This window comes from Clupea harengus, chromosome 3 (assembly GCF_900700415.2).
Source record: "Clupea harengus chromosome 3, Ch_v2.0.2, whole genome shotgun sequence".
Lineage (NCBI taxonomy): Eukaryota > Metazoa > Chordata > Actinopteri > Clupeiformes > Clupeidae > Clupea > Clupea harengus.
This window is the reverse complement of record NC_045154.1, coordinates 10,631,573-10,644,986: the sequence shown is the minus strand read 5'-3', so window position 1 is coordinate 10,644,986 and position 13,414 is coordinate 10,631,573. Positions and strand designations below refer to the sequence as shown.

The 13,414-nt window shown below is 42.2% G+C and overlaps 1 protein-coding gene across 2 annotated transcripts in view; it reads left to right on the top strand.

Annotated features, from left to right (window-relative positions):
• cracr2aa (calcium release activated channel regulator 2Aa) overlaps positions 1–13,135 on the top strand; it is a 28,404-nt gene extending 15,269 nt beyond the window's left edge. For both annotated transcript variants that reach the window (XM_012833083.3, XM_031564537.2), the window contains exons 10-19: positions 409–454; positions 1,169–1,260; positions 2,501–2,729; positions 3,055–3,192; positions 5,628–5,760; positions 9,135–9,216; positions 9,914–10,028; positions 10,437–10,538; positions 10,973–11,049; positions 11,233–13,135. In XM_012833083.3, the coding sequence (XP_012688537.2) occupies positions 409–454; positions 1,169–1,260; positions 2,501–2,729; positions 3,055–3,192; positions 5,628–5,760; positions 9,135–9,216; positions 9,914–10,028; positions 10,437–10,538; positions 10,973–11,049; positions 11,233–11,317 (1,099 nt within the window). In that variant the 3' untranslated portion in view covers positions 11,318–13,135. The remainder of the gene's footprint in view (positions 1–408; positions 455–1,168; positions 1,261–2,500; positions 2,730–3,054; positions 3,193–5,627; positions 5,761–9,134; positions 9,217–9,913; positions 10,029–10,436; positions 10,539–10,972; positions 11,050–11,232) is intronic.
• Positions 13,136–13,414: the final 279 nt, after the last annotated feature.

The window sequence follows — 13,414 nt, the reverse complement described above, 5'->3', positions numbered from 1 at the left end:
CTCAGTGACTCAAACAGTCCTACAGCCTCTGTCCTGGGCCAAAACATGGCAGCAGTACGAGACCTACTTGAAAAGCTAACAGCTGGGTTAGTGTGTATGGGCTCTAAGGCTACTCGATAGAGCCCTCATGTCGTCTGTCCAACTTGAAGAGAAAAGGCTCAAAAAGTTTAAAAGAGTGCAGAGGGAGAGACAAGTCGCTCATGATGTCATATGTTCCACTGGGTGGGAACACTTATCTCTTATCACCTTTTCCTCGGGAGGAAATGGGCTTACACACACACACACACACACACACATATACACACTCACACTCACACACATACACACACACACACACACACACACACACACACACACACACTCACACAGATGTACACATAGACTTATCTTTCACTTTTTCTTTCTCAGGGAAATGAACAAACACCTTCGGGATGAGAAAGATATGTGCTATCAGGTGAGCATGCTGGAATCAACCTTAACAGATAGCCTACACACACACACACCTCAGAACTTGGCCAAGAGAGTACAACTCTCAGCTTTTTCCCATCATGAACAGAACTTAAGAAAAAAACGTATTAATTTGTTTTGTGTATTATGTTTTTTCCTAGAAAAAAATTTAACGTAATGCTGCTGTTGTAAATGTTTTCGAAACAAAGTATGGGAGGAGCCTATGAGGAGGACTGACAGCTGTCACTCACCCCACTTCCACGTTTTAAGAGATTTAAACCTGCCTTATCTGCTACGTCATGCGCTCTGGCATAGCTAAGCATCCTACCTCCTCTTCATCACTAGAAGTTCTAAGCTCAAATCCACAGGGGCTGTCACACGCACACGCAATCTCTGCAGTAGGAATCCCAAGACCACGGCCAATTACCAAGCCAAACATGCATATTACTAGCTTTCAAATCAAGTATCCCAATGGGTGAACTAGTGAAATAAATTTCTGTAATGTGTTGTTTCTTTGTACGTGAGCAGGAGCTTAAGACCTTTTTATAATAAGCAAACATAGCAACTGAGATTGTTATATCCCTCTGCAACAAGACCAAGAAGAATTATCCCTGATTCATCCAGACAGGCTGTGACTCAAACGTCCCATCTGTCTTGTGCACCAGTGCTGTCTATTGCACACTGTATTAATTAATGCAGAAATGCTTTTCCTGCTTCCCAGAAACCCATGGGTGTGTCTAAAATCCCGTCCTTGAGTCAGAGATCTGCATCCCTCGGCTCCAGATACACAGAGAGGAAGTCCTCCTTTAAGAGGTACACATCTATAGGAATATATAGCAGCTGACTATTGACAAAATATCCTTAATCTACTTCAAGGTAAAGTCTGTCTATTTTACACTTTTTGTCAATTTCTGCAAATTGCTCCTTACAGTCCTGTAGTTGTCCCTTCAGTGTGTGCGCTCAAAAAAGCACGGTGTTCGTACACAGTCCTGGCTCTGTAAATGGGAGAAAAAACACAGTGGCTCGTACCAAGCCATAAACAAATCCAGCAAATCATCACGTTGCTTGAGGAACATGGAAGGGAGGGGTGTACTTTGATTGGCTGTTGATCTAAAATATCAACAGCCTTTGGCCAGAATCACAGACTCTGCCTTTAAGGCTGCACTACACTGGGAACACTTGTCATCTTTGCTCTTTTAGTTAAACCAGGTTAAGGTCTCATATTAAACTGTATCACAGTTTTTAGTTTAATTATTATTGATGGCTGATGCTAATTATGTATTGGCCACTAGTTTGTATAACCTAGAAACCAGAAATGCCAGCATTGAAAATACACATAGTCAACTCTGACCTGTGTTCAGGTCACGCTCTGAATGCATTAGAGGCAGATAGCCCAGTAAAAAGTACACAGATATGAATGGAAGTCCCCATATTAATCATGATTCAAGAGGCACAGCCACGTATTAGTGATATTCCTAATATAGCCTGAAGAGTAATCATGCAAGGCTCAATCTTCACAGAGGTCATGTGTTCTTCATAACCAGGTTGATTTCCCTGGAAGAGCACAATTTAGAAAAGAGCCCTGCTTAAGAACAGACCAGGAAATTGGAAGAAATCAATCTATTGAGTTTAGTAAGATGGTCAAAAATGGAACATGCCATGTATAGCCTTTTTTCCCTTGTGGAATAGCACTTGTGTGTGCTGGTGTGCGTTTGTTTGTTTGTTTGTTTGTTTGTTTGTGTGAGTGAGTGAGTGAGTGAGTGAGTGAGTGAGTGAGTGAGTGAGTGAGTGAGTGAGTGAGTGAGTGAGTGAGTGAGTGAGTGAGTGAGTGAGTGAGTGAGTGAGTGAGTGAGTGAGTGAGTGAGTGAGTGAGTGAGTGAGTGAGTGAGTGAGTGAAGTGTTATGTACAATACATCACTCCATTTGAGTCATCTTTGGTACCACTCTATAGTCAAGGATGAAATGAGGCTCAATTTCTGCTTCTATGAAATTTGTAAAATACGTACGAACAAGCTGTTTGATGTCCAATGATCCTCTGTGCTCGGACCTGCAGTGACACTGATGAAGAGGAAGTCCCGTCCCACTCCAAGAGGAAGAGCATGATGGGACTGAATGGCCACAGCTTCCCCCAAGGGCAGGAGGAGCAGGGGGACGGGGCCCTGCCCATCACCACTCCACCCCGTAAACAGCTCCAGAGGATCATCTCCATAGAGGAGGACCACCTGCCTGATCTCCTACAGGAGGAGCGCAGGCCCCAGCTCCACCAGTGGAGCGAAGAGGAGGTGGGTAGGACTCACACACACACACACACACACAAATCTGCTGGAGGAGGACCACCTGCCTCACTAGTGGAAGGAGAAACTGAAGAGAAAGGAAGGACTTAAAGATGTATAGAGAATACGTTTCTCTCTGTCACACACACACACACACACAAACAAACACATACTCCTTCTCACACACAGAACTTAATTGTCATTCATATATGTGTGTTTTACTCATATTCTCATCCCCATATAACCAATATAACTAGCACAGGTGTGAGAAACACCTCATAGATGAGAGAGCACATGTATATGGATCATAACCACACCTTTGTTCTCTCTGCAGGATTTAGAGGAAGGCATTGACTTGCAGATGAGTAACATCTACCCGCCCCGGTCCAGCACCCCCAGCTCCGAGGGACGCCCCTCCGACGCCCCCACCTCCCCCCGCCACCAGCCCGTCGGCAAGGAAACCATATGCAGCGTAAGCGAACATCTTGGATTCTGGGATGGATTGGGTTTTTTTAACCTAAAAACCTGTATTCCTTATATTAACCATTATTTATCCATAATTTCTCCAGATACGTGCTCTGGGACAATAGCACATTGGCTTTCAGTTTGTCAAAACATTAGACAGTCAACCACAGTCTTGAAGGTCTCAGCTGTAGGGATGAGAATCGAGAATGATCCGATTGTTTGGAATCGTCAGCCAAATTCTTTAACGGTTCTGCTATCGGTCCTCTGTTGCGTTGCGCATGCGCGAACTTTTGCAAACATGGCAACTAGGCAGTAGCGTTCTAAAGTTTGGCTCTATTTCACACGACAAAAATGACACCTACGCCACTTGTAACCTGTGCAAAAAGTCTATTTCGTCGAAGGGAGGAAATACAACAAATGAATAAGCATTTGAACACGCAGCATGGAATTAAATTACAGGAATGTCATGTCTTCGATGCATGCAGCAGCTCAGCTAACGTCGGCGCTTCATCTCTTTCTGTCCAAGGTAAACTCCTCAAAAGTGATCACAACCACTCACTGTGTGAAGCAATTTGCCTTTATTGTGTGTAATCGATCAAGTTATCTTCTGTCCCTTCGTTTGAAGCATACATTTTAGCTCCGGCATTGGTCTCCCATTATTGATCACTTCACGTTTGGATTGAAAGTCCAGTTTTGAGAAATGTTTGATCGTAACGGTGTTAATTATCGGAGGGCGTGTGTTATCAGCAAACGTTCGCGTTATCGTGTTAACCCATTATTAAACTGAGCATATCGTCTTTTAATCCATTATTAAACTTAGCATATAGCTACGCTAACTTAGCTATAGAATCTTCCATTTTCAGCCCCCTACATTGAGGCAGAGGTAGTGTTTGCCTCCCCTCTTAATGTGGCTTTATGTCAGCTCAGCAAATTCAGCGATTTTGTTAGTGCCATTTGTTTCATTGTGTAAACCAGCTTTCACTATATAAATAATCTCCATTTCCATCCAATTTAGCTGCTGACGTTCAGAGTCAGACCGGTTCAGAGGCTGGTAGTCTGTCTGGGTCACAGGCTACAGCTAGCACGTCTTGTACACCTCTAGCCCATCCAGGGAAAAATAGCCCATCCAGGGAAAAATAAAATGACCGAGGAGATTTTGTGGTGAAAGGTTTGCACCCTTTTACTACGGTAGGTGCCCCAGATTTTCGGTAGGTTAATTTCTAGGAACATGTTTAAATTAAACAGAATACATTTTATTTAAGTTATGTAAGTTTTATTTTAAGTTCAAGAGGAATATGTATAAATGTTTTTGGTTATTTAATTCTTTTTTAAATGTGTATGTATACATACTGTATATGGTGTGTGCAGCATTATAGAAAATTATATAAAAGAAAATGAATGCAAATAAACCCGTTTGTGCTCTTTTTTTCACCCCTTGCCCAATAAGAATCGATAAGGAATCGAATTGATAAGCAGGAATCGATAAGGCATCGGAATCGTTAAAATCTTATCAATTCTCATCCCTACTCAGCTGTTGGTGCTGCTTCATCCTCTTAATGCACTTCCCTCAGAAGAATAGGCAGATTAGGCACTATGTGTATGAGAAATAATTCTCATTTTTGGTTTAAAACAGGCACTTAGTGGCCATCTCCATCAGGGAGGGCCTTTGAGAGGGATAGAGAGGTCACACGGATAGACCAGCTTTTGTGTTCATTATCAGTCCACAGACACACACACTGAACACTTACAGCTCTTTTCAGATGGGGTGAAATTATGGAGGTATTTTTTGCCTAGGTAACAATGGTCGACACAGATGTATTCATCTTATTTCTAGAACTCTCAACACACACTGATTGTGGTTTTTTTGCCTGGTATTTTTTTTGAGGTGGTTTGTCAAATTTCCCGAGATGGTATATTCTCACAAGACTCATATTCCAGAATGTCACCAATTACTACTGGCATCAGTAAACGATCCTGTGTGTGAGCAGAGCTTTTGTATTATTACTTGGACGTCTCCATCCTCGTCTGTCTGTTGTCTGGTATGGCACACTGGGGTCCATGTGTTTGGTGCCTACACACAGCCCCGTCTCCATTATCATTCATTATTGCTTCTCTGAGCCTCTCAAAGCCTCTCATGATTAGATACTTATCTTCTGTGAGTTTAGACGCTACTCTCTACCTGAGCCCTTGCTTGGAGCAGAAGAAAGAAGCGGTGTCCTGTTCCTCTGTGAACAGTGTGCTATTAGTCTATTCACTGGTTCAGTGTTGAGATTCATGATCATCTGCAGATGGAGTTTGATTTACATTCAAAAGAGCAGCACATTACTGTTTCAGTGAAGACCTCTTGCCTGCCTCTATATGCTCCTCTTCTCTCTCTCTCTCTCTCTCTCTCTCTCTCTCTGTCATTCACTTACTCTGTCTCCCCCTCTCTTGTTCTCTCAGGCTGAAGGGGCATCCTCTTCTCCAGACCGTCTCTTTAAGATTGTTCTGGTGGGAAACTCGAGCGTGGGGAAAACGTCCCTGCTGCGCCGTTTCTGCAATGACAGCTTTTACCCTGGCACTTCAGCCACAGTAGGTGTGTGATCATTCATACTCTGTCATTGGCTAACACAGGAGAGAATGTGTGTGTATACTGTGTGTGTGTGTGTGTGCACATGCGTGTCCTTCTGTTAGCTGATCTTGACAGTGACACTCCCTAGAAGTGTCTCTGCAGGAAAGCAGTGACGCGTGATGACGAGATTCAGCGTTCTGTGTGTGTGTGTGTGTGTGTGTGTGTGTGTGTGTGGTGGAGAGGGGATTGAGACAGGAAAAAACAGAACGTATAGAGTGCTGATGAGTGTTTTTGGTCTGTGTGTGTGTGTGAAAAACAGAACGTATAGAGTGCTGATGAGTGTTTTTGGTTTGTGTGTGTGTTTGTTTAAATGCTGATATATGTAAAACTGCGGAGAGCCGTTGGGGTTACTGGTTATCACATCTCTTTAGTAGTGCTGAGTTATTTACAGGATGACTTTAATGCTGACTTCACAGCCCTATTAGTTTTAAGCTAACTTCACAGCCCTATGAGTTGTACGCTAACTTCATAGCCCTATGAGTTGTACACTAACTTCACAGCCCTATGAGTTGTACACTAACTCCACAGCCCTATGAGTTGTACGCTAACTTCACAGCCCTATGAGTTTTACGCTAACTTCACAGCCCTATGAGTTGTACGCTAACTTCACAGCCCTATGAGTTGTACGCTAACTTCACAGCCCTATGAGTTGTACGCTAACTTCACAGCCCTATGAGTTGTACGCTAACTTCACAGCCCTATGAGTTGTATGCTAACTTCACAGCCCTATGAGTTTTACGCTAACTTCACAGCCCTTGCACTACCATCTCCACTCCATCTGAACTTCTATCCTGCCCAAAAGTGACCTTTTACTTGTATATAATACATTCATTTTCACTAAAGGCTACATGATGTGAGCTTTCTGGGCTGATCAAGCGTAAAGCCAATTAAGTACAGAACATTGTTTATAATAAAATACTATAATAAAAAAAATCTTTTTTTAATTATTTAAATTCTTAATTTGCGATCTTGTGACAGAAATGTATTTCAATTCAACAGTATTTATATAGCGCCAAAACAATAAAATTGTCTCTAGGTGCTTTACAGAGCCAAGGCCTGGACCTATTTTAACAATTGGTCTGTCTATACACATTTTGCAACACAATTCTACTCTACGAATGAAGGCCTTGTTGGAAAACACTTCAAGAGCGGTGAAAGAGGGTATGTGTGAAACGGTGGTGAAACAGTGGTGCTGCTTAGAAGAGTGAACTCTGCCAAACCACACAAAGCCATTCAAAAAAGAAAGTATATTCAGCCCGAAACCATGATGCACTCAAAGCCAAAAAGTACATTTAAGACCGGGGCCAGCCCCAGGCTTTTCCTCAGGCTTAAGCACTGGTCGACATATCGAGGACATTCACAAATAGAAAATAATCAACTCTAAACCTCTGAACAGTGCTTAGCAACAGTTGCACAACTAAACTAAACATTTAGACATCATGAAATTGTTGAAAACAGTATCCTTGATTGTTTCCTTTATTCTTGATTTGATTTATCTGTACATACTATTTCTTCACAGATACAAGCTGTCATTTCATTTCTGTCAAATAATTTCTGAGAAACCTAAACTAACACTATCTATCTGTTTTTTAAATTCCTCCGGTTTTATTGTTGCGTTGCTTTCCATTCCAGAAATCTCTAATTCAGCCCCTGATTCAGTCCTGCAGTCCCTCTAGTGACTAGAGTCTAGTCCCTCCAGGACTGAACTGAGAGAGATGCAAACTGACTTAGTTATTTTCATGTTATTTCTACATGCATTTAATATCAGCCATTTTGCAAGCTTGAGCATTAACCAGAAAACTGCGAAGAAGCATTACACAAAATGGTGGCCGTAACCTTTAAGCTGCGCCACCATTAACTCCGATAACATCACCTGTCAGAATTCACAGAAGTATGAAGAAATGGGAACCCAAAATAATGGTGGCAAGTTGCCAAGGGGACCCTGTGCCTTACTGATAGGCCATGCTCAATGTGACATAAGAAAATGGGAAGTAAACTATTGGGAGAGTTGAGACTATAATAACTCTGATACTTCCTTGTAACAGCAGACTCTCCATGGACAGCCTCCCTTTGTACATCTCAAATAAAGGCAATGAATCTCCGAACTGAGAATCTTCTTCAAGAGACTTTGTTTTACAATTAGAAAAAATCCACAACATATCAAAGAAAGTTTCAGGCTTTTCCAGAGACACCAGGGTTTTAGTGGAAATGTGTATACCTCACACAGACATAGACATTATTATAAGTTCCTGATGCAGTGTTTTGATGAAGGTTAAAGTAAAGAAAAGAAGCCCATACACAAATAAAATGTATGCAAAAACTAAAAAACAAATGAACGTCACCTTAAACGCAATGTAAACAAACCCACACAGACTAGACTTGTTTAAGTTTAGACTGTTCTCATTGAGGTTGGCCATACACTTAATATACCAGCTCACCAGCGATGCTCCACCGTCTCATTCTTCCTGTAGTGCATGATTCAACTATGGTCCCATCCACCAAATGCCAGCGGCCTCTCAGTCTCACTGACCCCACTAAAAATAGCCTGCTGGTGGCCAGTCACAACACATCCTTCAGCCATCCCTGCTAGCTTTTGAAGTCCCACTCCCTTTAAAGGTCCTGACAGTGCCTGCACTTCAGCATGTGGGCTCACTCGCTCAGCAATTCCCTGTCAATCAATGGTGCCCTGCTCTTTCATCTCTTCTCAGCCGAGCCCTTTCTGGATTGTTCTACGGAGATGCGAATGCCACATTGATTTTGTACTGACTGGGGGGAAATCAGCAGTGCGTGGCAGCGCCACATGAGTGCACGCTTACTGACCCTTCAGTCTGTTATTTTCTTTAGGCCTGGGTCGTTTGGATTAAAATTGGTCATTCACTCAAAAATGAAATTAAGCAAATGCCACCGATCAATACTGAGTCATTGCTACATGGTGTAGAACAACTTTTCTTTCCGTCCTTTTCTTTCCAGCGAGGCAGATATGGTTCAGATGGCTGATGTTTCAGTGGTCCAGAAAGTGGACGACTGTCTCATTATTAGACGGCCCCTTCCTAGCTTAATTTCAAAGTGGCCTTGAGCCTACACTTCTCAAACAACTTGCAGTGCATTAGTGAGGCCTTGCATGGCTACTTTCCCCGCGGTGCACGAGTCTCTGTGTGAATGGGTAAAGGCGTGGCCTTCATCACAGTTCTTCCAGTACCAAAGCAATTATATACAATGCAGTCCATTTAGCATTTGTGCCATTGCCTTTTATCGTGATATCAGTGGAAGCATGGAGAGAAGTCCAGGCCTTTGAATGTACCTAAAGTATTAATCATCACCTGTGACTTGTTGTGTAGGTATTGACTACAGTGTGAAGACAATTACTGTGGATGGCAGCCAGGTGGCCCTGCAGATGTGGGACACGGCAGGTCAGGAGAGGTGGGTTTGGAGTCTCTTATCTGATATCAACCTTGAGCCTCAGAACCTTGGGCTCTTTAGGCAGAGCAAGTTTATTTATATAACACATTTCATACACAGAGGCAATTCAATGTGCTTTACATGAATAAAAGTAGAAAAAAATAAACTACACAGTACTTAAAGTAGTAATTAAAAGAACAGATATATCAATAATTAAAAGAAAGCACAAAGTACATAATTAAAAGATAAGTAGAATAACTAAATTAAGAGTAAAGTGAAGTAAGAATAGAGTGCACGTTTTAGAGCTCAATTGCACATGAAAAGGTAAAAAAAAATTCTGGATTAAAAAAATGGCTACATTTGGGGCACATCTAAGATCTTCGCAGTTTGTTCCAGTTGCATGCAGCATAACAGCTACACCATGTTTGGTTTGGACTCTGGGTTCTACTACCTGCTCTGATTCCATGGATCTAAGAGCCCTGCTCTGTATATGTTCTTGAAACATACAAGTGATGTGTTCTAGGGCCAACCCCTGTCTTTCTTTATATATCTCCCCAGGGCTGCTAACATGTACAACTTGATAATGCATTTCATTCACAAAATTGTGTGCGTTTCAGAGGAATTATGAATGTATGTGAAATATCCTTTTTCGGTGAGCTGCATGTTTTCTGTCAGATAATTCTGCCTCTTCTTTGACATCTCTGCTGCCCTTCCTCAGGTATCGCAGCATCACCAAGCAGTTTTTCCGCAAGGCAGACGGAGTGGTGGTCATGTATGACATCACAGCCCAGCTGACGTTCACTTCAGTGCGACAGTGGCTGACCAGTGTGCAGGTATGGTACATCAACCAACCAATCAAGCAACCAGTTGATTACTTCATCATCTTTATTGGCCATCTAGTTGTAACCTTGCCATCCAACTGCAAGTGACGATTTTAAGAGATGTTATTCGGCCCGAACTGGAGGGCTACAGCTGTTTAAAATGGGCCTAAATCAGCAATATAGCCGGGGTTTTGGGAACGTATTGCTTTTATAGAATGGTTACCAGCATATGGAGATTCTTGAATTTGACCATAATGATTTTAGAAGTGGTGTTATTGTCCCCCTGCAAATGTAGTTTTTACTCGATTGCTAAAGTAATGGGTTGTTACTTCCTGCATTTTTAAGCCAGCCATGTAAAGGCACATATAGTTTTTTGTTCTCTTTCTGACTCTGTGGATATCTTCCTGTGTCCTCCTATAGGAGGGAGCAGGGGAGGACATACCCATCATGCTACTCGCCAATAAAACTGACCTGGAGGGGCAGCGGGAGGTACAGGGGCGCGTGGGCGAGTCCTTATCCAAGGTGGATAAACACTTATCTGGCAGGCTGTGTGTGTGTGTGTGTGTGTGTGTGTGTGTGTTTGCAAATGCGCGTTAGCAAAGGTTTGTTTAAATGAGTGCAATGAGCCACATAATAACTAAAATCTTATACATGATTTAGAGCATTTACAGGGCTGTGTGTGTCTACAGTGTGTGTGTGTCTTCAGTGTGTCTGTCTGTGTGTGTTTGTGGGTGTGTGTGTGTGTGTGTGTGTGTGTGTCTCTGTCTGTGGGTTTGCTTCATAGCCGTAGAGTCAGAAGTGGTCGCTTTCAAGTAATTTTTTTTCTCTCGCTTTTATTGAGTGGGCGAATGCATCAAGCAGTGTACAAATGAAACATAACAACGGGATCTTTTCATTTTCTTTTTTTAAATCTGAAGCCATCACTGATTCGTGACCTTGTTCTTCTCCTGTTCCAGGAGCTGCAGCTCATCTTCTATGAATGCAGCGCTTTCTCTGGTCACAACGTGACTGAGGCCATGGTCCACTTAGCACGGTACGATGACAGTCTGACATATTTATTAGCCCCGTAATTCATTTATATGACTACCACGGGCCTAGACTAAATGAAACACTGTGATAAAGTTCACTGTTGAATGCTGATTTGAATACTTCATTATGTGTATAGGTTTACTGATAAAAACATTTCGATTGGTTTGTACATGGTGCCCTCTGCTAGGCTTTTGAAGGAGCAGGAGGACTGGGAAAAGGAGAAGACGGTGACACTATTGGCCAGCTCTTCAAAGAAGAAGTCCTGTTGCTAGTGGTTGTCCGCTAACTACAGCCCTGCACCCCCAAAGCCACACACTCGCGCAACTACCACGTCCACCTGGCACTGTAAACTAAGGCGTCCTGACTGTATTCAGTGTTAGCTGTTATGCGTATGGAATACGGACCACGTGAACTAGGCCAGTCAGAGGCAGGCTTTGGAACAGAGCTGTCCCTGATCTGGTGAACTGACGTGATGACATCTGTTCAGGAATCAGTTTCTGTTTGGGCTTAAGTCCTGAGGGCACATGATGTGTTGATGACTGTGACACTGTTGACGTTTGAGTTAGAGAGACTCTGTCTCTCTCTGTGTTCACCTGTTGTCATGGACACCATATAAAAGATGTCTTCATAAACACCATAGACCTCTGTTTTTAAATTGGAAATGGGCAGTTGGTCTGCGCTGATAGTAGTAGTTGTGGTCTTGATGTAGTTCCAACATAACCAACCGGCAGGAGAAGATGGGAAAGGTACAGTTTGAAATGTACAGAGCAGCAACACACAGAGGTGAAGGTGCAGAACACACGATTATACACACAATCACAGCACATAATCCCGTTAACCTAAATTTTACGATAAAAGTTTCTTTCTTTCTTTGTCTTTTGTTTGTTTTTGTAAATGTAAAACATATTTTTAGTGATGTGTAAGGAACATTTGTAAGGAACAGAGTTTTCGCATAAGCAGACAACATTCCCATCAGTCCCCAGTCACACACACACACACACACACACACAGGCCTAATGGCCTATGTGTGGCATTCAACACTTCATCCCCCCAGCTGCAAATGATCCACTCTCTTTGACTGAGACGCTCCTCTAATTGTTTGAATTGTCTGTGTAATTGATGCATAATCTAAATTTGATGTTTTGCTGCAGCATATTGCACTAGGGATGGAATATGTGTTTGTCTAAGTATTTCCAGAACTCGTACTTCTGCTGTATTCATTTGAGAGCGTCTCTTGTTGTAGATTTTAAACACATGGTCTGGTTATGAAGTTGCTTTTGTCTGACTCACAAATGGCTTGGGTATTGTTGAATGCTTTCACAGTGAGTTGTAAACACTCAAGCACCAATGTGTGAAGTCGTTAATGTGCTCATCTGTGGGATTTTATTGAATAGACCAAAGTCTTATGATTGCCAATAAGCACAAGTTATTAAGATTAAAGCCAGCCCTGAGAGTTGGAGCCCTGCTCATATAGTCTTATACAGGGGGGTTAGAATGAAGTCACCCCCACTGTCTGGACTGGAGCCCATGAAGATCTGTATGGGGTTCATGAAACATCCAGGACCTTTTAAGATAGTTGCTTAATCTTCAAAAAGCCTATTTAGTCATAAGTAGTGACTAAATTACTTACAATTCTATTTGTCAGAACTTCACAGAAACAAATCTCTGAAGTATCAGGCCTGTTTATTTATTCTTTGCGATTGTTTGTTTGTTTTTGTAACTGTAACTAAGTGCCATTCCTCCATGGACTGTCACTGTCACGGAGAGGTGTCTTGTGATGTATTCAGAGGCACTTTTACTACCTTACCTTACCCAGAATGGAACTCATCTGGCCCAGGTCTGGCGCAGATCCGTTTGTGTTGGGAGCGGTCAGGGTGTACATTCGCATGTACTGAACACTGTGCGTTCGCACTTGGCCAAGTTAAACAAATTCATCCGTCTCACTTTATGTCAATGGATGAACACCACTTTGTGTAATATGTCTGTGCACATGAATGTAGCTGTGGGAAATGTAAATAAGTAATAATATATTGTATGGTTTTAATTAATGGGAAAAAAAGAAAGTGAAATAAAGATGATCTGTTACTGTATCTATTTGCCAATTCCTCTTTTAGCCCTGAAAGATACTGTTGAACTAGCTTACTATCCTAGAGAGCCAATGTATGCCCAATAGTGAATGTTGGGCATTCCTATCATATTTCACATAGAGATCATTGTGACACCAAAGGTCTAGACAGCCTAATGTGCATCTGGCAAGAGGCCACTCTTTGTGTTTATGGATGATCCAAGCTTCCTGTGTGATCTCCAGAGTAGGGACTTTTCTCCTTGACTAAACTTCCTGGAGTGTGATATTTCTAAATGTATTTCTA